General features: G+C 37.3%; 1 protein-coding gene across 5 annotated transcripts in view; it reads right to left on the bottom strand.

Annotated features, from left to right (window-relative positions):
• Positions 1 to 2,663: 2,663 nt before the first annotated feature.
• Positions 2,664 to 20,548, bottom strand: part of SS18 (SS18 subunit of BAF chromatin remodeling complex) — a 64,051-nt gene continuing 46,166 nt past the window's right edge. For 2 of the 5 annotated variants that reach the window (XM_077810332.1, XM_077810336.1), the window contains exons 6-11: positions 13,964 to 14,134; positions 12,845 to 12,949; positions 10,420 to 10,512; positions 9,553 to 9,675; positions 7,477 to 7,610; positions 2,664 to 4,372 (exon numbers count right to left, since the gene is read on the bottom strand). In XM_077810332.1, the coding sequence (XP_077666458.1) occupies positions 4,346 to 4,372; positions 7,477 to 7,610; positions 9,553 to 9,675; positions 10,420 to 10,512; positions 12,845 to 12,949; positions 13,964 to 14,134 (653 nt within the window). In that variant the 3' untranslated portion in view covers positions 2,664 to 4,345. The remainder of the gene's footprint in view (positions 4,373 to 7,476; positions 7,611 to 9,552; positions 9,676 to 10,419; positions 10,513 to 12,844; positions 12,950 to 13,963; positions 14,135 to 20,548) is intronic. The other 3 variants (XM_077810334.1, XM_077810333.1, XM_077810335.1) reach the window with 3 other exon arrangements.

The raw sequence follows: 20,548 nt of genomic DNA, 5'->3' as shown, positions 1-20,548 counted from the left end.
GGATTGTGCAGTTATGCATTTCCTATTGTCAGTTTTAAATGAGTTGCCTTTCAGTTCCATTGCTTTTCAGTTCCATTGACTATTCCTCTTGGTCTTGCATTATCAGAAAAAAAATTACTAGGAATGCTCAATTTACTTTCTCTATTCTATTTATAATTTTATGTACCTCTATCATATGCTTTTCCCCTCTGGACTAAACAGTCCCACTCTTTTCAATATCTCCTTATATTGAAGTTTTTTCCATACCTCTAATCACTTGTTGCTCACGTCTGGACCCCCTCCTATTTCTGCTATCCCTTTTTTGGTGATCAGAACTGACACAGCATTCCACGTAAAGACAGAAAATTTAATATAATGGCAATCCCCTTCTTGACATTTTGTTTGCTTTTTGACCCTGGCTGCATATTGAAAAGGTTTTCATTGAACTGTGCACAAAGGGTATACCTACACAGCAACTAGACACCGACAGCTGCCTATGCCAGCTGACTTGGGGTTGCAGGGCTTGGGCTGCGGGGCTGTTTCACTGCTGTATAGACTTCTGGGTGCGAGCTGGAGCCCAGGCTCTAAGACCCTGCAAGGTGGAAGGGTCCCAGAACTCAGGCTCCAGCCTGAGCCCAAAGGTCCACATTGCCCCGCAGCCCAAGCCTCACAACCCTGAGTCAGCTGGCACAGGCCTGCCACAGGTTTTTCTTTGCCGGGTAGACATACCCAAAGAGGTCTAGGTCTTTCTCCTGAGCAGTTAATTTAGAATCCAATGTTATGTATGGGTAGTCATAATAAATATCAATTAGTTATTTATCCACTATATTGCTGAAACATTCAAAGAATTCTAGGGAAGGAGGCACAATTTTCCTTTACAGAAAACACACTTGCTTAGCATATCATATTCATCCAAGTATTGTATAATTCTATTTTTAAATTACTACTTCAGCCAATTTGCCTGGTACTATAGTAAGGTTTATTGGTTTGTATTTCACAAGATCAGGCCTCCAGTCTTCTGGCACAGTTGCTGATGTTAATGAGAGAGCATATAAAAAGCAGCTCACAGACACTTTATTCTCAAGTTCCTTCTGAACTATTGAATGAATTCCATGTGGTCCCGGTCACTTGTTACTCTTTAATTCATCTAGTTTATTCCAACAGCTCTTTTTTTTTTTTTAACACCTCAACGTCTAGTATTGCCTCACCCTGAAGATCACCTGAAAGTAGTGGGTAATTCCTCAACATCTTCTGTGGTGAAAACTGTAGAGAAGCTAAAGGATATTTTTTTGCATCCGTGTCCTTAACCCTCTTTACAGGAGCATCATCTATTTAGAAGTCACATCTACAGGATTTAATGAACTTTTACTACAAGTAAGTTTCAGAGTAGCAGCCATGTTAGCCTGTAATTAGTTAGTCTCTAAAGTGCCACTAGTACTCCTTTTCTTTTTATTACAAGTAATATCTGAAATTACTTTAACTGAAAGCCTTAAGAGCAAAAATATATATTTCTCTATTTTTTCAGTTTGTTTCCTTTGTTTATTTGACATAACTTTGTATATGGTCAGTTTCACCATTTTTCTCCCAAACAATTAGTCAATTTTCTGTTTCTGAGCGTCTCTCACACAGCAACAGGGGAGAGAAAACCATTTAAAAAAAAAAAAGAAGAGGAAAATGGTTGTTCAAATCAATCACAGAAACTGTCCATGGACTAATGTGGTATCCAAAACTGCTTTTAACTCATTAATTGTCCTCTTTACTCTCAGGACATATTCTTTCACAGGCTTCCTGCATCTGATAAACTCATGATTTTTATTTTTCAAGTGGATGTTCATATTCCTTATCAGCCCTCATATTTTCAACAATCCATTCTACATCCAAGCTTAAGATCCTTTCTGTTGGCTTTACATGGGTTGGATTTCCATTTACTGAAGGATACCTGGTTCAAATAACCTCTTGCTCTTGCACCTTGCCATTTTGTCTCCTTCTCCCTCTCCGCCCTATACCTGGCATGTCTGCTTCTTTTTTGGTTTAGGGGGATGTGAATAATGTATAGGTATAATTTAAATGGGAATACTAACTTTTACGGGAAACTACCTCCTCTCAAGTTGTTCTTCTAATGTGGTACCAGAGGAATAAAGTAATTTTTGTCACCACCAATTAAAAACTTTTACGAAACAGGACCGTTATAAAACAATTAAACCTTGCAAATGCACTAGTCTCTAGGAGGGAAACCCTGGAGGAAATTCTGCTTATTAAAATTGCAATTTTAGTTTCCATTAAAAAGGAGAATAAGACAACAGAAGATGGGTTGGCAAGACAAATTATTTCTTAATGTCAGTTGAGCTTATTTCAAATGAGATAACGTATCTTTACCAGGTTGGGTTCAGCACATTTTTTGTCTCTTCAACTCATTTATCTAATTCAGTCATCTTGATTATAGCCTCATGGACCTTCATTTTCAGAGGAAGAATTTTGTAACAAACAGCCTACACAACATGCTGATTACTGAACAGTTAATTCTAATTAACTTGGCTATGGCAAGAGAATTTTGATAAAGTCCTAGAATGCAAATATATTTTGGTTATCCCGGACCAACGTCTATAAAATAAAAACTCACAGCAAAGTCTCCAGATGAGACATCAGAGTGATAGAAATCTAATTTAAAGAAACAAATGAGCAAATTAAAATCACAAATAATTTATTCTTCCTTTAGAGTTGATGGAGTACAGTTTTAAATAGCAATGAAGTACACAGTGGTGGAAAATTGGCACAGAACCTACAAGCATTTCATTCATAATAATGCTCCTCATGCGTTATCTGTTCAAACCTTGATGTGCATTTTCTACTGATCAACTTTAAGCTTAAAAAAAAAGTTCTCCCTTTAAAAACAATGGACAAATTGAAAATTTTTGTTTTTCGTGTATGTTTTGCTCATTCAAATACTATGTATTACAATTGCTTTCTCCCTGTTAAAACATCATGGCCAACTGTGAAAAAAATATTATTTTATCCCTGGGCTAATTTTATTTTTAAGTTACGTCCTTCATAAAGGTTGCCAAGAAGTCCTGAATGCATGTATTCTTGCACAACAGAATATCCCTTCACATATCTGAACTACAGTCACAGGATGGTCTCAAAACCAATTTGCCTACTACGCTATTGATCAGCGGGCTGCCTCTATCTCACATGCAACATTATAAGCATCAATGCAGTTCACAACAAAATTTGGCATTTACCTCACCAGCAGGTTTATATGTGATAATCTAAAACATACCTTGGTCTCATATTAACTAGTAAGAAAAATGGATACACACAAAAAATGCCCCCTTTCTAAAGGTATTAATTCCCAGTTAAGAAAGTTTAGATAGAGGTTTACAAATTCTTCTATGCTAGTTTGTTACATACAAATTATCCAACTAAAGGTTAAAATACACTACACAAATACAGTTTGACCTGTCTTCAGTATTAGTTTTTTAATTCTTTGCATATTCAAACCAGGTAAAATTAACATTGTCATGTTCTTTGTTACTGCAATTAGAAAGGGATTACAGCTTGGTTTATGTTAAGCTGTGACAAAACAACCTACAGTTTCAACAATTTTTCTGGGTGCTAAACCATGTTGCAAAAAATTGTCAAACTATGTTAGAAACCATCTTTACAAAAATGCTTCACTCAGAAAAATTGGAAAGCTTAAAAAATTAATTCTTTGCACAAGACTATATCATACTGTTCTTGATTACCTTCCTGTTTAGGTAACTGGGATTCAATTCTTTGTACACGAGCCTATCGGTAATGTACAGTATACTATGTCTTTATTCACCTTTATTATACACCATTTTGAGACCAACACAATCAAGCATTTACCATGCCCCCATCCATATTAATAGCAGATTTTTGATCCTGCCCAGTGAGTAGTGTACTGTCTTGCATATTCACCACATGAAAAACATAATATACAAAATATTGCTGCTGTAAAAAGTGTACATTTCCCCCTTCCCCTTACAAAAGAATCTGTGGAAAAAATATTAAATTCCCATAACCTTCATAAACATACAAAGCTTTTCACGCCTTTCAGTCTGTAACAGTCTGTTTGATGCACAGTTCCGAACTCAATGAAAACTGGTTATGTCAATGCATTTTCTGTCCAATATTGCCATCTAGAGTATAGATGTGAAATCAGAGTTTTTGAGAGGCTACAGCCTTTTATAACTAGCCCATAAAGACTGGATATTGTAAAACAGCCATTTATCCACAATATTTTTCCAAAAGCTAGATGGAATGGGAGATTCTCTTCACAGGGAGATGTCCACAGTGCTGAGGAGACAATATGGCTGCTAATAGATACTGGAATGTAAGTACTTTTTCACTGCTGATAGTTTCCATATTGCCCCTAAAAGATAAATTTAAAAATATGATTAGATAATGATTTTTTTATATATAGTAAAAGTTGAAACAAGGCAGTATCCAAAAAAGCCATGCCACTAAGAATCCAACACACTTGAAAACATTCATTTTATTCATATACATGGGACAGTGTTTCATCTCAGAAGTTCTCTAAATTAGTCTGTAAATTACACTGCTGATTATATGTTTATGGCCTGGAGTTTAATTCTGTCTGAACAATTTTTCTTGAATTGGTATTGGTAATTAATAAAAGATTAAATAAAAGAGATTAAAAATTTAAAACAGATTATGGTAAAACTGTCTCTAACAAAGAATACAATAGAACGGTTGAATACTAAACTGGAATTTGAGCAGCACTGAAAGAATTAAATTACATAAAAAAGCACAGAAATTCAAAGTTAAGGTATCCACTCAGCCTTTAACTCATAAGTACTGTCCACATATTTTCAGAGCACCATAGAATAGACTAACACATGTAGTTCAAAAATCTGTGTGATCCAAGGCACATCTAGGCAACCATTAAGATGTAGATGGCCAACTTGTCCTATGGGAATCATAGAATTGCAGGACTAGGTTTTATCTAGACCATCCCTGACAGGTATTTGTCTAACCTGCTCTTAAAAATCACCAATGATGGAGATTCCACAACCTCCCTGGGCAATTTATTCCAGTGCTTAAGCACCCTGAGAGTTAGGAAGTTTTTCCTAATGTCCAACCTAAACTGCCCTTGCTGCAGTTTAAGCCCATTGCTTCTTGTCCTACCCTCAGAGGTTAAGGAGAACAATTTTTCTCCCTCCTCCTTGTAACACCCTTTTATGTACTTGAAAACTTATGTCCCCTCTCAAGGCAGGTCTACACCAGAAGCACTACATTGGCGCTGTGGGAAGACACTCTATGCCAACAGGAGAGCACTCTCCCATCAGCATAATTACTCCACCTGCACGAGAGGTGGAATCTATGTCAGCAGGAGAACATCTCCCACTGACACAGTGCTAGAGTGGACAGCGCTTAGTTCGCTGTAACTTGAGTCACTCGAGGGGGGTGTTTTTTTCACACCCCGGAACAATATAGATTACATCAACTTAAGCGGTAGTGTAGACCTGCCCTCAGTCTTCTCTTCTCCAGACTAAATAAACCCAATATTTTTCAATCTTCCCTCATAGGTCATGTTTTCTAGACCTTTAATCATTTTTGTTGCTCTTCTCTGGACTTTTTTGAATTTGTCCACATCTTTCCTGCAATGTGGTGCCCAGAACTGGACATAATACTCCAGTCGAGGCCTAATCAGCATGGAGTAGAGTGGAAAAATTATTTCTTGTGTCTTGCTTATAACAGCCCTGCTAATACATACTTAATCCACGGATTTGATGCATATGATGCATAGAAATACTGGCCTCATTACTCTCCTCCAATTCCTCTGATCTTTTCTGATATATCTGGGGTGAACGGCAAAGGTTGGAGCAGAGACATCAGTTCATGCTTCTCATGATCATACATAAGCTCGCTGCAGGTACACAATGGGGTTCAGGATTTGCAGAAAACAAGGGGGCATGTTTGGGAATGACCACTCTACACAGCACAGTCACCCCTCAATCCCACCAAGGTAATGCAGCATAAAACACTTCTGATAATGCCAGCATTACCTTAGATTGTTTCTCTCACCATAAAGCACTGCTCACCCACAGGAGGTGGTTTTCAGGGCAGCTGCCAAAAATAGCACAGTTCCTAGGGGAGCAGTGCTACTGGGGAGAACAGGGAAAGTCTTCCACAAATGGATTCCCCTTGGAACTTGGATTATTCAAGAAACTGGAGGACTAGAACCTTTGCAGAGGGAGGGAAGTTATCCCTGGCCCACACCAGAATGATTTGTAAGAAATTCAGCAAATAAAAACTTCTTTTCCCCTCTGTTCCCCCTCACTCTCTCAAGAAGTAGGCATTTTTCTACGCCTACTTCTTGCATTTGGAACTATGGCCCTTCGTACACTAAACTATTTTTTAAGACTCGGGGCTAAAAAGTCGTTGCACTTCTCGAGTTTAACAAGGTTTTGTTGCTTTCCCCCGCCCCCTTTTAACATATGTGTGTACAGAGAGAAATCTGTTCTCCCTGAAGGTACTCTAACCACAGTTACTCATGGGAAATATGTTTTTCTTGTTCAAAGTCTAAATAGTCTTGTTCAAAGTTGCTTGTGGACAAATTATTAAGATTTTATTGTTAAAAAATCCTATCTGTGTAGTAATATATATTCACTAATAATGTCCAGCTTCCTTATGCCCAGGAGAGTAAAGGCCTCTATTTTAATAAAGTTTACAATATAACATTCAGAGAGATACTAGGCAACATTTGCTGTTTTGTAGCAGAGAAAATCCTCTGCTCTATATCTAATCTTAATAACTAGGCACATGTACAAGGAACAGAGAGGAAGAAATCAATTCTCCCTTCTCCATGGCCATTAAACAGCTGCTGAGCCACTCTGGTCCAATGGCTGGCATAGCCTCTACAGGCTCTTACTCAGTTTCCTGGGGATCCTCAGGCTCTGCCCTCCCCGTACACTGCCATGCCGGGAAACAGTACAAACTGAGGATTCCAGTCTGCATGGGTCCCTCCCAACAACTACGCAGCAGAATTACACTGCTTGGGCAGGCTAGTTGCCCTTTGTAGCTGCCAAGGAGGGCGGCTGGATTTGCCCCTAAGGGAATGCTTTAAAAAAAAAGAAGAAAAGAAAAAAAAGGCATTCAGCCACGTTCAGTACAGAGCAATAATAAAATGTGACCCTGCAAGATGCTTAGTACCCTCAACTTCCACTGAAGTCACTCTCATCACTAGACTAAAATGATTCACATTAATTTTGATACAATGGCGAGCTGTTTATAACACAGTAGCTTTGCAAAGTTTAGTATAGTCTGGCCAAATCAGAAAAGAATGATATAGACTAATCAACTCTCCCAGCTGCATGTGAATAATTCCAATGGAAATAAAAAGCAATGAGAGTTACATATATCCATCCAGGGGAGACAATACCCCAAAATTCATTAATAAAACAGTAAAATTAACACACAAGAATTAGTAGATTTTACTAAACAAAGTTGTACCTGGTCATATCCATAAGGCCTCTGTTGTGGTGGCTGTGGTGGTCCAGGCTGTGTGGGCCTATAAGCTGCATACTGCTGGCCTTGCCCTTGTGGATAGTTAGGATACTGAGGTCCTGGACCACTCTGTGAAGGACCTGCAAATCATTAAGACAAATCAAAAAAGGGAGGGGTGAAGAAAAGAATGGTAAAAATATTGCATTGTGCAACTAGGAACACACCAAGGAAATACCACCATTACTTAACAAGCTTAAAGTAGGTAACCACATACATACGGCAAATACAGAGAGTTACATTCTTTGGTGCCTGCCACTGGATCCCCTGAAGACCAGACAGAGCCATAAAGTTCTACAACTGGTGAAGGGGCGCTTGCTCTTACACAAACAGGCAGATCTGTTTCTGGAGCAAAATGTGGCTTGCGTAGACAGCAACTTGATTCAGTGCTGACAAGTGCACATTTTACCTAATCACTGAGCAGCCATCAGATGGTAACAAATTTGGTAACTTTGGATCTGTGAGAGGTTCAAAGTGATGATCTAGAGGATAAAATCTCCATATTCCATTACCATTCTCTTCAGGCATCACATCCACCTGAACTATGCTGCCTCAGTTCTCTGTGCTTCTCCTGGTGTGGGACAGAGCCTTGAGGATTCATAATAATTACTGGGACGCTGATTGCAAATAATTGATTTTTTGCAAATTAATGAGTAAGCAGATAAATATTAAGTAAAGCACGGATACTACATCCCAAAATGTACTTTGTTCATCTCACAAATGTAATTCAGTTTTATTTATGATAATTCTTTACAGTTTACTAGTAAATGTTCATAAGAGATTTTGTAAAAAAGAATTAAATATATTAATTTAAGACGTCATTATCTACTTAAGAAACTGTAATCGAAAAGTGAGCTAGTTTGGGTGTGCAAATCATGGTGTGTGTGTGGATAAGCAGTTCTATCATATTTGTTTCACCTCTTTCTTCTAATGTTTTTATTCTGAACCTCAGATTTTCAAAATGAGTGTATGGAAAAAATGAGTCAAATTTGTCAGATTTTATTTATTTGCTTTTTTAATGCTCTGGGTACACACAAGAATATTTCAAAACTGTAACACTCCAGTCCCAACTTCAAAAAGAAACTCTCCCAAATCTAACTAGATCCTTTACAAAGCACTACCACGAACCCAACTAGGTCAGATCTGAAACTAGTATTTACACGCACAATCATGATTGCATACACAATCTCACATACAAATTATGGAACTGGTGTTCACGGTCAACTTTCGAGAGGATGTTTATTTTAAGATGAATGTGTAACTTTTTACAGTACGAAAGCAAGGACAATTTAAAATGTGTAGTATGCTCTGTTCTGATTCAAAATCTGCAGAAAAACACACATGCACTCTGTGCTCCTTGTTATGAATCCAAGCGGTTAACAGTCCTAACAATAATGATGTGGTTTTCCAATGCTACCATACATTAGTGTGGGGAAATTCTTAGTACTAGCACAAAATTATCTCTTAAGACTACAGCTGTGCAAGTATTTTTTGTGACAGTAGTGGTACAAATATCATCAGAGAAAGCAAGAACTTAATGATCCAAGCTCAACTCTAGTACATAAATGTTAGGTGAGAGTCTATGCTGAGTGTCTAAGAGGTGCAACACAGAACTGGAAGCCCAGCAGCACAGGGAATTAAGACGGCTTTATGGGGTTAAGATAGCTATTTTTGTGCTCTCCTGATCCTAGGCTCCTGTATGGACTGGAAAGGCCCTCAGTATAACTTAGCTCTGGGACCGGCCTAAGTTACATATACCTCTCCTATGGGCCGCAACACAGTCTAGAACCTCTGCAGTGCTATGTGCTGCCCCAACATCCCCCTCCTGGCCACAGCTCCACCCCCTCAGGAAGCTGTATTCTGCAATTTCTGTGCTGGGGGACTCCTCCCGCAGCTGAATACAGGGATTTTAGGGCCCCTTTATATTGGTCCAGCCATTTCACCCACCATAAAGGGGCTTAAGCAGAGATGAGGATCTCACTCATAGTCTTTCTTGTGAGAACTAGCTTGTTGTCAGCTACTTACCATAACCCTGCTGTTGTCCTGGATAACCTTGCTGGCCTGTGTACTGCTGCTGTTGTGGAGGGTAACCCTGCTGCTGAGGAGGTCCTTGATATGCATCTTGCTGCTGACCATACTGCGAGTTTCCTGCAAAACGGTTGCAAGAAAAAAAAACAATTAAAGATGTTTACAACACTTCTATTTCTCTCTAAGATGGACAGCCAACAACACATGAACAAAATGAAAATGCAATCTTGATTTCAAAAACTTAATAAAACAAAGAAAACTCAAACCAAAAAGAAGGAATTCGGCCAAACAAACTGCAGTTAAAGCCAAGTTTGCAAGGTTGAACTGCAGCTTTTTCAGCATCTCTGCCAAACAACCAGTATATTTACTGGAACATCACAGTCATAAGATCATGACTATGCTAAATAAAATAAAAAAAGACAAAATTAAAGACATCTACGAGAGCACAGACTAGCTACACAAGATCAGCAAGCTGTTTCCTAATGGCACTATATTTATATATATACATATATATATATACATATACACACACACACACACAAAAAAATATATATATATACACAAATGAACCAATGGATTTATGTTTAAATAAAAAATTTCCATTGGAAAAAAAAGTTCTCTAACAGTGTTTTAGTCATTTTACTGTTGTTAGAAATGGCAAATTATGGTTATATATTTTAGATGTTTGCAAGAAATTATTTTGAATGCTTCAAGTTCCCTGCAATTTTCAAGACAGCCAGCAACTAGTATTCTACAAGAGCTTTGCATGGGTATAAATTGTTTTGTGCACGAATTTTCGTTCCCATAGGTGGTGGGGGAGGGAAGGGAATGTATGTGCGTATGTGTGTGAAGGTATATAGATACCTCCTTCGTAGTAATGTTGTGAGGAATCCTCATAAGGCCTATCGTAGCCTTGTTCAGGATACGACGGTTGCTGATAACCGTAATCATTATGACCTACATCAATTCGACAAGAGACAGGAAGAAACGTTAATGGCCTCTGAGTGAAAACCCTAAAAATATTTCATCTTTCAGAAAAATCAAAAAAAAAGTCAACTGGAAATACATAAAAAAGATTTTTCAATTGTATTAGCCAAAGATTTACCAATATGATTTCCTTTCATATTGAATTAACATGTGACAGGGAACAAAAGCTTAATGCACTAGTTTTAGCAACATCACAGGAAGGGATGGTCTTAACCTTCTGATAATCTTTGTTGGTGGGAAAAAGTACTTTATCTTTTATTTTAAAAAAATGAAAGCATTTAGGCCTTTCACATGTAAATAACCTGAATTAAATTAGAATGAACAAAGGACGCAATTATCATACTTTGTTTAACACCTGTTTGGCTGATCTCCAATTCAAAAGCATATGCTAAAAGTAGTGTGAAATATAACAAAGCTCAATGAAGTTATGAATCACATATTTTTATAGCAAATTTTGCTCAGAAGTGTCAAAAGAAAAACTTCTCAAGGCTGATTTTTTCCCCCACAAACATCATTCCTAGCAATCTTAAGAAGACATTTTCCCTGGAGAATCTCATTCATCAGCACAATCATTAAAAAAGAAGCTTCAATTTCAGAGGCTATGGGTCCCTCTGGCTTAGGAACCAAAACATGAGAAAAATACCCTACCTGTTTGTTGTTTTAAGACCCAATATATTTCTCCTGCAGATTACTAAAATGTACTACCATCATAGTGTCCTCTTGCGAAACTCAAGTCATGAGAACAAGCTTTCATTTTGTTAAAATTTTAGCACAAATTTTATCAAAGTGCCTAAATAAGGCAGAGAGCAAGAAGTTCTAAAAATAAATGGTCTTTGGTACAAATGAAGAACTAAACACAAACGTCTTAAAAACTGACTCTGACGCTTCTACATCATTATTAGTATACATTTTTATAGATTATTATTTTAACATATCCACTGCTGTTTAACAATAATACTTGCTGAAGTTAACAGAATATGGTGGATCCTTGTAAATTCATCTGTACTGATAATGTTCAACTGAATGCATTAAATGCATTAAATGCATGAATTACCTTTAACTATTTGAAAGTTATGAAAGTTATGCAGCTAACTCTTTTTTGGACAGAGTAAATGAGATCATGTGTATAAACACAATATAAGTTCCAGAACTAAGACTGTATGATATGATTTAACATAGCTTGTGAAATATCTTTGAACGTACACAAATGAAAATCAGATGCCCACGCCTATATATAATAGCTTTAGCCCTGGCTAAAATATTGATTTTTAAAAATTAAAACTTTAAATTCAAATAAATAATTCATTTCAATAAGTGTTTACAAATTTTGCTCTGAAATGCTGATAGGATTTGAGGTTTATTGAGCTATGAATGTTTTTAAAATTGTTACTATTACCATGTTCCTTGGACTTCGCAAAACACACCATTAAGTGGCAAGCAGGCTATCACAATAGCTATGAGTCAGCCAGTATTTTTCCACAAATACAATTTGTTCACCCAACCTCTCCCTAAGCAAAACCAAAACAAATTAAAAAAGGAACCCCATCTTCTAACTTACAGTATAATCCTGATTCCCCTTGTTCAAATACACTATATACAGATCTCTTACTTCAAAGAGGAAAAAGGACTGATTTGTGTAATGTTAATGTAGAGTCTGATCTGAAGGCATTGAGGGAATTCCACAGGACCATGCCTTTCAACAAACAAGCTCCTCAGGGCTGGGACTATCTTATGCCTTTATCAAGCAGTATGTATGCTTAAGGCCCACACCACAGCAGCAACAAAACATTTGTGCAATTTGTTCTTAAAATCAAAAATAAATTATGTTATAGGATAAGATCATAAAAAAACCCAAAACATTATGCTTATAAGCAAGTTTTTTTATTTCTGTATTCTAGCTATAAAAATATATTACTCTGTCTCTTTGTACACATACAGTACCATAAAGCAGATGTATAACATGACTGCTTTAATTCAGATCAGTTATTATACATACACAGAAGAACCCTCCATACTTGTAGCTAAATGAGAGGATTCTCATTATAGAATATGAAAGCCAATATTAGGGTGTCAAAATAAAAGTATTATAAATGATGTACTTTGAGCAAGCTGTAAAATTAGTTCTCTTTAGCATCTTAAATTATAGTAACAATTCTGAATTTAGAAGCTTTTATAAATACAAGATCTGTTATGGTGATCAGTTACTAACTATTTTCACCCCATTCTATAGTTTTTGAGTAGCTGTCTACATTGATATTGGGCAGGTATAGAAAATGGGAAAGTTAACATTATGAGAGATTACCATCAGGGTAATATTGCTGGTTCATGCCTTCTGGAGGACCTTGTCCACCATGACTGTATTGGTCCCCATAATAGTCTTCCTGGCCTGAGTACTGCTGTGGTGGGCCTGAAAAACCACAACCAGTCAATACATAAGTATCTTGTTTTTTCTGTTAACAAGCTTGCTAATTTCTGGTTTTAGTATGAGAAATGTTTCTCAAATGTACTCCCCACCCACGCTGTTGCATTTCAGACAAAATATTTCATCTACTTGCTTGGCTGCACTAGACTCCATAGCATATACAGTAGAACCTCAGAGTTACGAACACCTCAAGAATGGAGGTTGTTCGTAACTCTGAAATGTTCATAACTCTGAACAAAACATTATGGTTCTTTCAAACGTTTACAACTGAACATTGACTTAATACAGCTTTGAAACTTTACTATGCAGAAGAAAAATGCTGCTTTCCCTTTATTTTTTAGTAGTTTATGTTTAAACACAGTAGTGTACTGTATTTGGCTCTGCTGCTATCTGATTGTGTACTTCTGGTTCTAACTGACCTGTGTGATTGACTGGTCAGTTCGTAACTCTGAGGTTCTACTGTATGTGACTCTAGCTCAGAGTTCATTTTAAGAACACATGTAAAACAGCAACAGCACTAAGCTATGCATCAAGAAAAATACAGACTATCTTTTAAAGAGGACTGCAGTTAAGAAAAAAATTACAAGACTGTGGAATATAATTATATTTTCTCTCACTTTCCTCTAGTGGTTGAGCAATTTTAGAACCAAATGGGTTATTTAATTATTTTCCAAACATATCAAACTTTTGTGACAACAAACTGAATTCTACTTCTTCATACAGCAGGTTCTCTGGGGTGTAAACTCTTTGGACACCCTTTTTATTCAGAAATGAGCTTGAAACAAAAGAGATATAAATTTCAAAATTCATGTCCAAACTATAGCTTTTCTGCTGCAAGAGCTACGTTTAAGAAGGAGGAAAAAATATACTGGAGACAAAGAAACCTGAAATTGTGCACATAGTAATTTCGTTCAAATATGATGTAGACAAAAAACTATTTACAAAAATTGCCAAGATCGTTATTTAAACTAATCTGAGAAGTTCAATGTAGAGTCTTACCTTGCTGTGGTGGCCTATACGGAGGAATCTGTCTCTGACTCATCATGTGATTTCCTTGGTTAACTTGGCCCATCATTCCCATTGGTGGCTGCTGGCCCTGGTAATGTTGCCCACCTCCCTGTGGCATACTATATTGCTGGGAAGGAGGTGGCTGCTGGTGCATCATTGGACCTGTAGAGGGGGGAAAAAAGCAACTATAATGTCTTTTCTAAATCGTGATCTGTGTTAAAATACTTTAAAACAACGTAACAAATCAAATCTTAAACTATTAATAACCAAATCCACACATATATGTCAAAAGCAGTACCATCTAGCATTGCTTAATTCTGGAGTTATGCAAGCTGAGGTAATTAATTCAGTCATGAATTTACAGACCAGAACTTCTCCAAAAGGATGAAGATGGTTGCAAGAAGGTGTTACAGCTTTTTAAAAACAAAACAAAACAATGGGAATGTTGTATTTTTCATTCCTATTTTCCTCATGCTCAAAGTTAATGGAACCATTTCTACTCCATTTTCATACTGGATCAGACCAAAGGTCCATCTAGCCAAAATCTTGTCTTCAGACACTGGCCAATGCCAGATGCTTGAAAGGGAATGAATAGAACAGGGAAATCATCAAGTGATCCATCCCATAATCCAGTCCCAGCAACTGGCAGTCAGAGGCTAGGGAAACCCAGAGCATGGGGAGGCATCATTGAAATTCATGGACCTACCCTTCATGAATTTATTTAAGTCTTTTTAATCCAATTATAGCTCTGGCTATAATATATCATAACACCCCTTGGCAACGAATTCCACAGGTTGACTGTGCATTGTATGAAATACTTCCTTTTGTTTGTTTTAAACTTGCTGCCTATTAATTTCATCGGGTGACCTCTGGTTCTTGTGTGAAGTGAAGAGGTAAATACACTTCCTTATTCACTTTCTCCACACCATTCATGATTTTATAAATCTCTATCATATCTCCCCCTTAGTTGTCTCTTTTCCAAGCTGAATAGTCCAAGTCTTTTTAATCTTTCCTTATATGGAAGCTGTTCCATACCCTTAATCCTTTTTGCTGCCCTTCTTTGCACCTTTTCCTTTTCTAATGTACCTTTTTTTAGATTGGGGCAACCAGAACTGCACACAGGACTCAAGGGGTGGGTGTACCATGGATTTATATAGTGGCATAATGATATTTTCTGTCTTATTATCTATCCCATTCCTAATGCTTCCTAACATTCTGTTAGCATTTTTGACTGCCACTGCACACTGAGCAGATGTTTTCAGAGAACTATCCACAATGACTCCAAGATCTCTTTCTTGAGTGGTAACAGCTAATTTAGACCCCATCATACTGTATGTATAATTGGGATGTTTTCTAACGTGCACTACTTTGCATTTATCACCACTGAATTTAATCTGCAAGAAATGCATAATTCTCATGCAACTGTAACTACAGAGGTCACTTTGTTCCTATTACAATATTCTCAGATTAAAACTACACTGCAGTTAAGATTGGAAGTACACATCAGTAATTATATATATTTTTTAAATGTATGTTACTTAGATTAAAAGCTGTCTAGAGCCAGGATAGTATTTTCGTTACACGTCTAGCCCAATGGGGTTCTAGTCCATGACTGGGCCACCAAGGCACTACCACAATACAAATAAATAATAAAAATAAGTTTAATTATCCTAAAACAAAAGCATTATAAACTCAGGAAATTCAGAGACAAGGCTAAATTTATAACAGCATTCAAACAACCTTAACTCTGCCCTGTACTGACAACCATATGATTGTGATTACAGATTAGATTAAACTACTTTTTAAAGAAATATTAGAATCCCTTCTCCCTTCATGGTGTCATCACAGGGAGGTTAAGGTACCAGATTTCACTAAATCTTAACAAGAGGTAAAATGTGAAGAGTCTACGTTATTCCACTATTAAGATCATTAGGGCAAGAAAAGTCCAACAAGGTGCTAAATTGTTTGTATGTCTGTTTCTTTTCTAAATCCTGATCTGTATTAAAATCCTTTAAAACAGCATAACAAATCAAAACAAACTATTAAAAATGATTTTTTCTTTTCTTTTTTTTAAATGGTCAGGTGCTAAACTAGGAGCAGAAAGTATCATAGCAGAAATTTAATGGCGGAAAACTAGCTAAAAGCAGCCAATTTTGAGGATAGACTTATAAGAGGAATATTACATGGTAACATTCAAGAAAGTTAAATCAAATTAACTGAAGGTGTGATTGTAAAGTGCATTAAACCTCTATATGCACACTCTCATTCAGAAGTGGACAGACTTCAGTTTAGTTTAAACAAATTGTAATTAAATTAATTAAGAGCACAGTAAGAGGGAGGCTGTTCTAAGTGTGTTAGTGGGGGAGGTAGCCAAAAAGTTCTCAACAAGAGGAGGCAAAAAAGCAGCATTAAGGAGAAAACAGATGTTCCACATTTTCTTTTGATGATAAATATAGGCCATTAATTAAGACCACAGAATTAAAAATCCTGCTTCTGTTCTCTAGTATGACAATTTCTATGTTCCAATTTTAAAGTACTGAATAAAAGTGTTAAAATGAAGATGCTGAAATTATTTTTCACTTAACTGAAATTGTATTTCATATTCTGGATTTTCCAAACAATTGGACAATTCAGACCATTCCACTTGACTACAGCTCTGTCTGAAAGTACTGAGAACAAGAACAGTCTTAAAGAAATAAAAACTAGTTGCCATAACATTCCTAGATCTCAGGAAAGCTTGTTAATTAACAATATTAATATTAGTCACAATACAATGTGATAAAATGTGTTGGCTCCCCATGGTGCAATGTAGAGGTTTTCTATTTGCTTTTTAAATTAGAACTTCATTAATGCTTTGTAAAGCCACAATGAGAATCCACTACTCTGCATCAGCCTAACTGTGTATTATGTTAATAACAAAGCACTTGGCTTCTTTCCAGTTTGATCCAGGTCTCCTTTATAAGGATGGCACCAAGAAGATGAACCATGAGTTCTATCAGTTTCCAGAATGGAACCACTTCATGCAGCAGTTTGGGGAGGTGTAGTTTTTGTTTGTTTTTTAGAAGGGTTGGAGGGTGGGGTCCAGTAGTGGTTTTTTGTTTGTTTGTTTTTCGGTTACAGTTTTATGCCATATTTAGTTTCATACTTAGAATACAAAACTGAATAAGACTATAACAAAAAAACAACCCCCACTCTGCAAAAAACAAACTAAAATATTAGATGACAGGACTCCCTTTTTGATCTGGTTTTTTGTTGTTATTGTTATTAAAGATTTATTTACAGCCCATCTGATGGTTTGCTGCTCTAGAACATATTCCAATGACTGTGAATTGTTCATTTTGGAAGAGAGGCCCAGAATGGGAATGTCTGTGAGGACTACTGCTGACAGAGGAAGAAGATTGCAGGAGAGTTCCATTAGTATGTTATACGTTAATTCTCAACTATAGGAAAACTTGAGAATTTTTGAAGGAATAGTTAAAGATGCAGTCATGCTGAAGTTTACTGCCACCCAATGCTGAAATGGTCTCATCTATAGTTGCAGATAAGAGGTTACATCATGGAAGAGGCCACAAGATTCCTCTGTGTGAAGCAAATCACGCTGATCTTTGCGGGCTCACTTTCAGGAAAAGTATGTCTTCGCAAATGTCCACAAATCTTTCCCCTGGAGGGAAAGACATGGCTTTTATTGAGTCCAGGATAGCTTTAACAAATATTATTATCTGAATGGAAAACAGGGTAAATATTCTGCAGTTTATACTCCAGTGACAGAGCCAGAAGAGTACCCCGAAGTTACCTACTACAGGACTGGCCCAACAAAGAAAATAACAGAACGCCACTAGCCGTCACCTTCAGCCCCCAACTAAAACCTCTCCAGAGCATCATCAAGGATCTACAACCTATCCTGAAGGACGACCCATCACTCTCACAGATCTTGGGAGACAGGCCAGTCCTTGCTCACAGACAGCCCCCCAACCTGAAGCAAATACTCATCAGCAACCACACAACAAAAACACTAACCCAGGAACCTATCCTTGCAACAAAGCCCGTTGCCAACTCTGTCCACATATCTATTCGGGGACACCATCATAGGGCCTAATCACATCAGCCACACTATCACAGCCTCGTTCACCTGCACAGCAACCAATGTGATATATGCCATCATGTGCCAGCAATGCCCCTCTGCCATTTACATTGGCCAAACCGGACAGTCTCTACGTAAAAGAAAAAATGGACACAAATCAGATGTCAAGAATTATAACATTCAAAAACCAGTCGGAGAACACTTCAATCTCTCTGGTCACTCGATTAAAGACCTAAAAGTCACAATTCTTCAACAAAAAAACTTCAAAAACAGACTCCAACGAGAGACTGCTGATTTGGAATTAATTTGCAAACTGGACACTATTAAATTAGGCTTGAATACAGACTGGGAGTGAATGTGTCATTACATAAAGTAAAACTATTTTCCCATGTTTATTTCCCCCCCTACCGTTCCTCACACATTCTTGTCAACTGCTGGACGTGGCCCACCTTGATTATCACTACAAGAGGTTTTTTTTCTCTCTTGCTAGTAATAGCTCACCTTACCTGATCACTCTCGTTACAGTGTGTATGGTAACACCCATTGTTTCATGTCCTCTGTGTATATACAATCTCCCCACTGTATTTTCCACTGCATGCATCCGATCAACTGAGCTGTAGCTCACGAAAGCTTAAGCTCAAATAAATTCGTTAATCTCTAAGGTGCCACAAGTACTCCTTTAAAATAAAGAGTACTTGGTCACAAAGCTGGAACCGACAGCTAGCTATGATGGGCTGATAACTGGTGAGAAGAATTCCTATAACACAAAAAGAAAAGGAGTACTTGTGGCACCTTAGAGACTAACCAATTTATTTGAGCATGAGCTTTCGTGAGCTACAGCTCACTTCATCAGATGCATCTGATGAAGTGAGCTGTAGCTCACGAAAGCTCATGCTCAAATAAATTGGTTAGTCTCTAAGGTGCCACAAGTACTCCTTTTCTTTTTGTGAATACAGACTAACACGGCTGTTACTCTGAATCCTATAACACAGGAGCTCTGCAGGAGCTGCTGCAGCATTTAGGAACCCCAATGAAGCATACATTTAACTGCTAATGTCTTCTAGGATCTTGGCAGCTTAGAAACTCCACAGGTGACAGACAAATGATAAACAGACAAAACTTCATACCTTTTGCAAGCCTTGCTCATGTTACAGGGAAAACTTAAAAGATTCTTCAGCAGGATCTCTAACCCTTTAATATGTCAAGGGAGCAATTTGTTATTCCTAATAAACCAGAAATATCTTTCCAATATGTATCACTAATTGAAAAATAGCAGAAGGAACTAACGCTTTACAAGGCCTTCACCTTGCAAACTAGATTTGAAGTTTCTAGGCCTCCTCATTTTTGAGAAGACATTTAAGAAACTAAAATAATAATTTGCCAGATGGGCAAAACACCTAATATTTCTAATTCAAAGCATTTCAACTATTTAAACCTTTGTATTTGACAAGTAAGACGTGGCATCTGTTGAAAGCAGACTCTGTTCACAATCAGCCATGCCTTTATTTCGTCAAGGTATAATTCCTATAGGTAACTACCCTTTAAAACCATCTGAAATTGAAGTCAGTATAAAATGAAATGCATAAGTTTAAGATGTTGTATTTTTTTTTTTTTACTTATGGATTCCAAATGGTTGGGTGTTGGTTATATTTGAGACTGTCTTGCCTTGTGTGTTCCACCATGGCAATAGCAATCAGCAGAGGTGTTCAAACTAACAGCCCTCTGTTTAAATGGGAAGGGGCTGGTAGCAGGGCATTCAGAGTGAAGGGTCCTCAACAACTGAAATCACTTCTTCCCTAGTGCCTGAACTGTGTGACAATCAGCACCCTATGTTAGGCTCATTTATCTTTCCAAAAAGAAAAGGAGTACTTGTGGCACCTTAGAGACTAACCAATTTATTTGAGCATAAGCTTTCGTGAGCTACAGCTCACTTTATCGGATGCATACTGTGGAAAGTACAGAAGATCTTTTTATACACCCAAAGCATGAAAAAGTGGGTGTTTACCACTACAAAAGGTTTTCTCTCCCCCCACCCCACTCTCCTGCTGGTAATAGCTTATCTAAAGTGATCTCTCTCCTTACAATGTGTATGATAATCAAGTTGGGCCATTTCCAGCACAAATCCAGGTTTTCTCCCCCGCCCCACAAATCCACTCTCCTGTTGGTAATAGCTTATCTAAAGTGATCACTCTCCTTACAATGTGCCACAAGTACTCCTTTTCTTTTTGCGAATACAGACTAACACGGCTGTTACTCTGAAATTTATCTTTCCAGTCTTTTACTGACTGGGTAGGAGACTGCTGTTTAGGATTTTGGAGTATACGAAAAAGGAGAAGTTTGCTTCACTGGAGTTAGTGGTGTTTGTGATCTCTTACATATTTGTTTGTAACTACTGTACAGTGGCCAGAAGTCTGGAAGGATATTTTATATATTTAAATAAATAAAAATGTCTTTAAAATCTTACCATCAGGTTCAGCAAACAGTCCTGCAATGAG

The sequence above is a fragment of the Eretmochelys imbricata genome, chromosome 2 (assembly GCF_965152235.1).
Source record: "Eretmochelys imbricata isolate rEreImb1 chromosome 2, rEreImb1.hap1, whole genome shotgun sequence".
Classification (NCBI taxonomy): domain Eukaryota; kingdom Metazoa; phylum Chordata; order Testudines; family Cheloniidae; genus Eretmochelys; species Eretmochelys imbricata.
The sequence above is the reverse complement of the archived record's forward strand: the minus strand, read 5'-3'. Positions and strand labels throughout refer to the sequence as shown.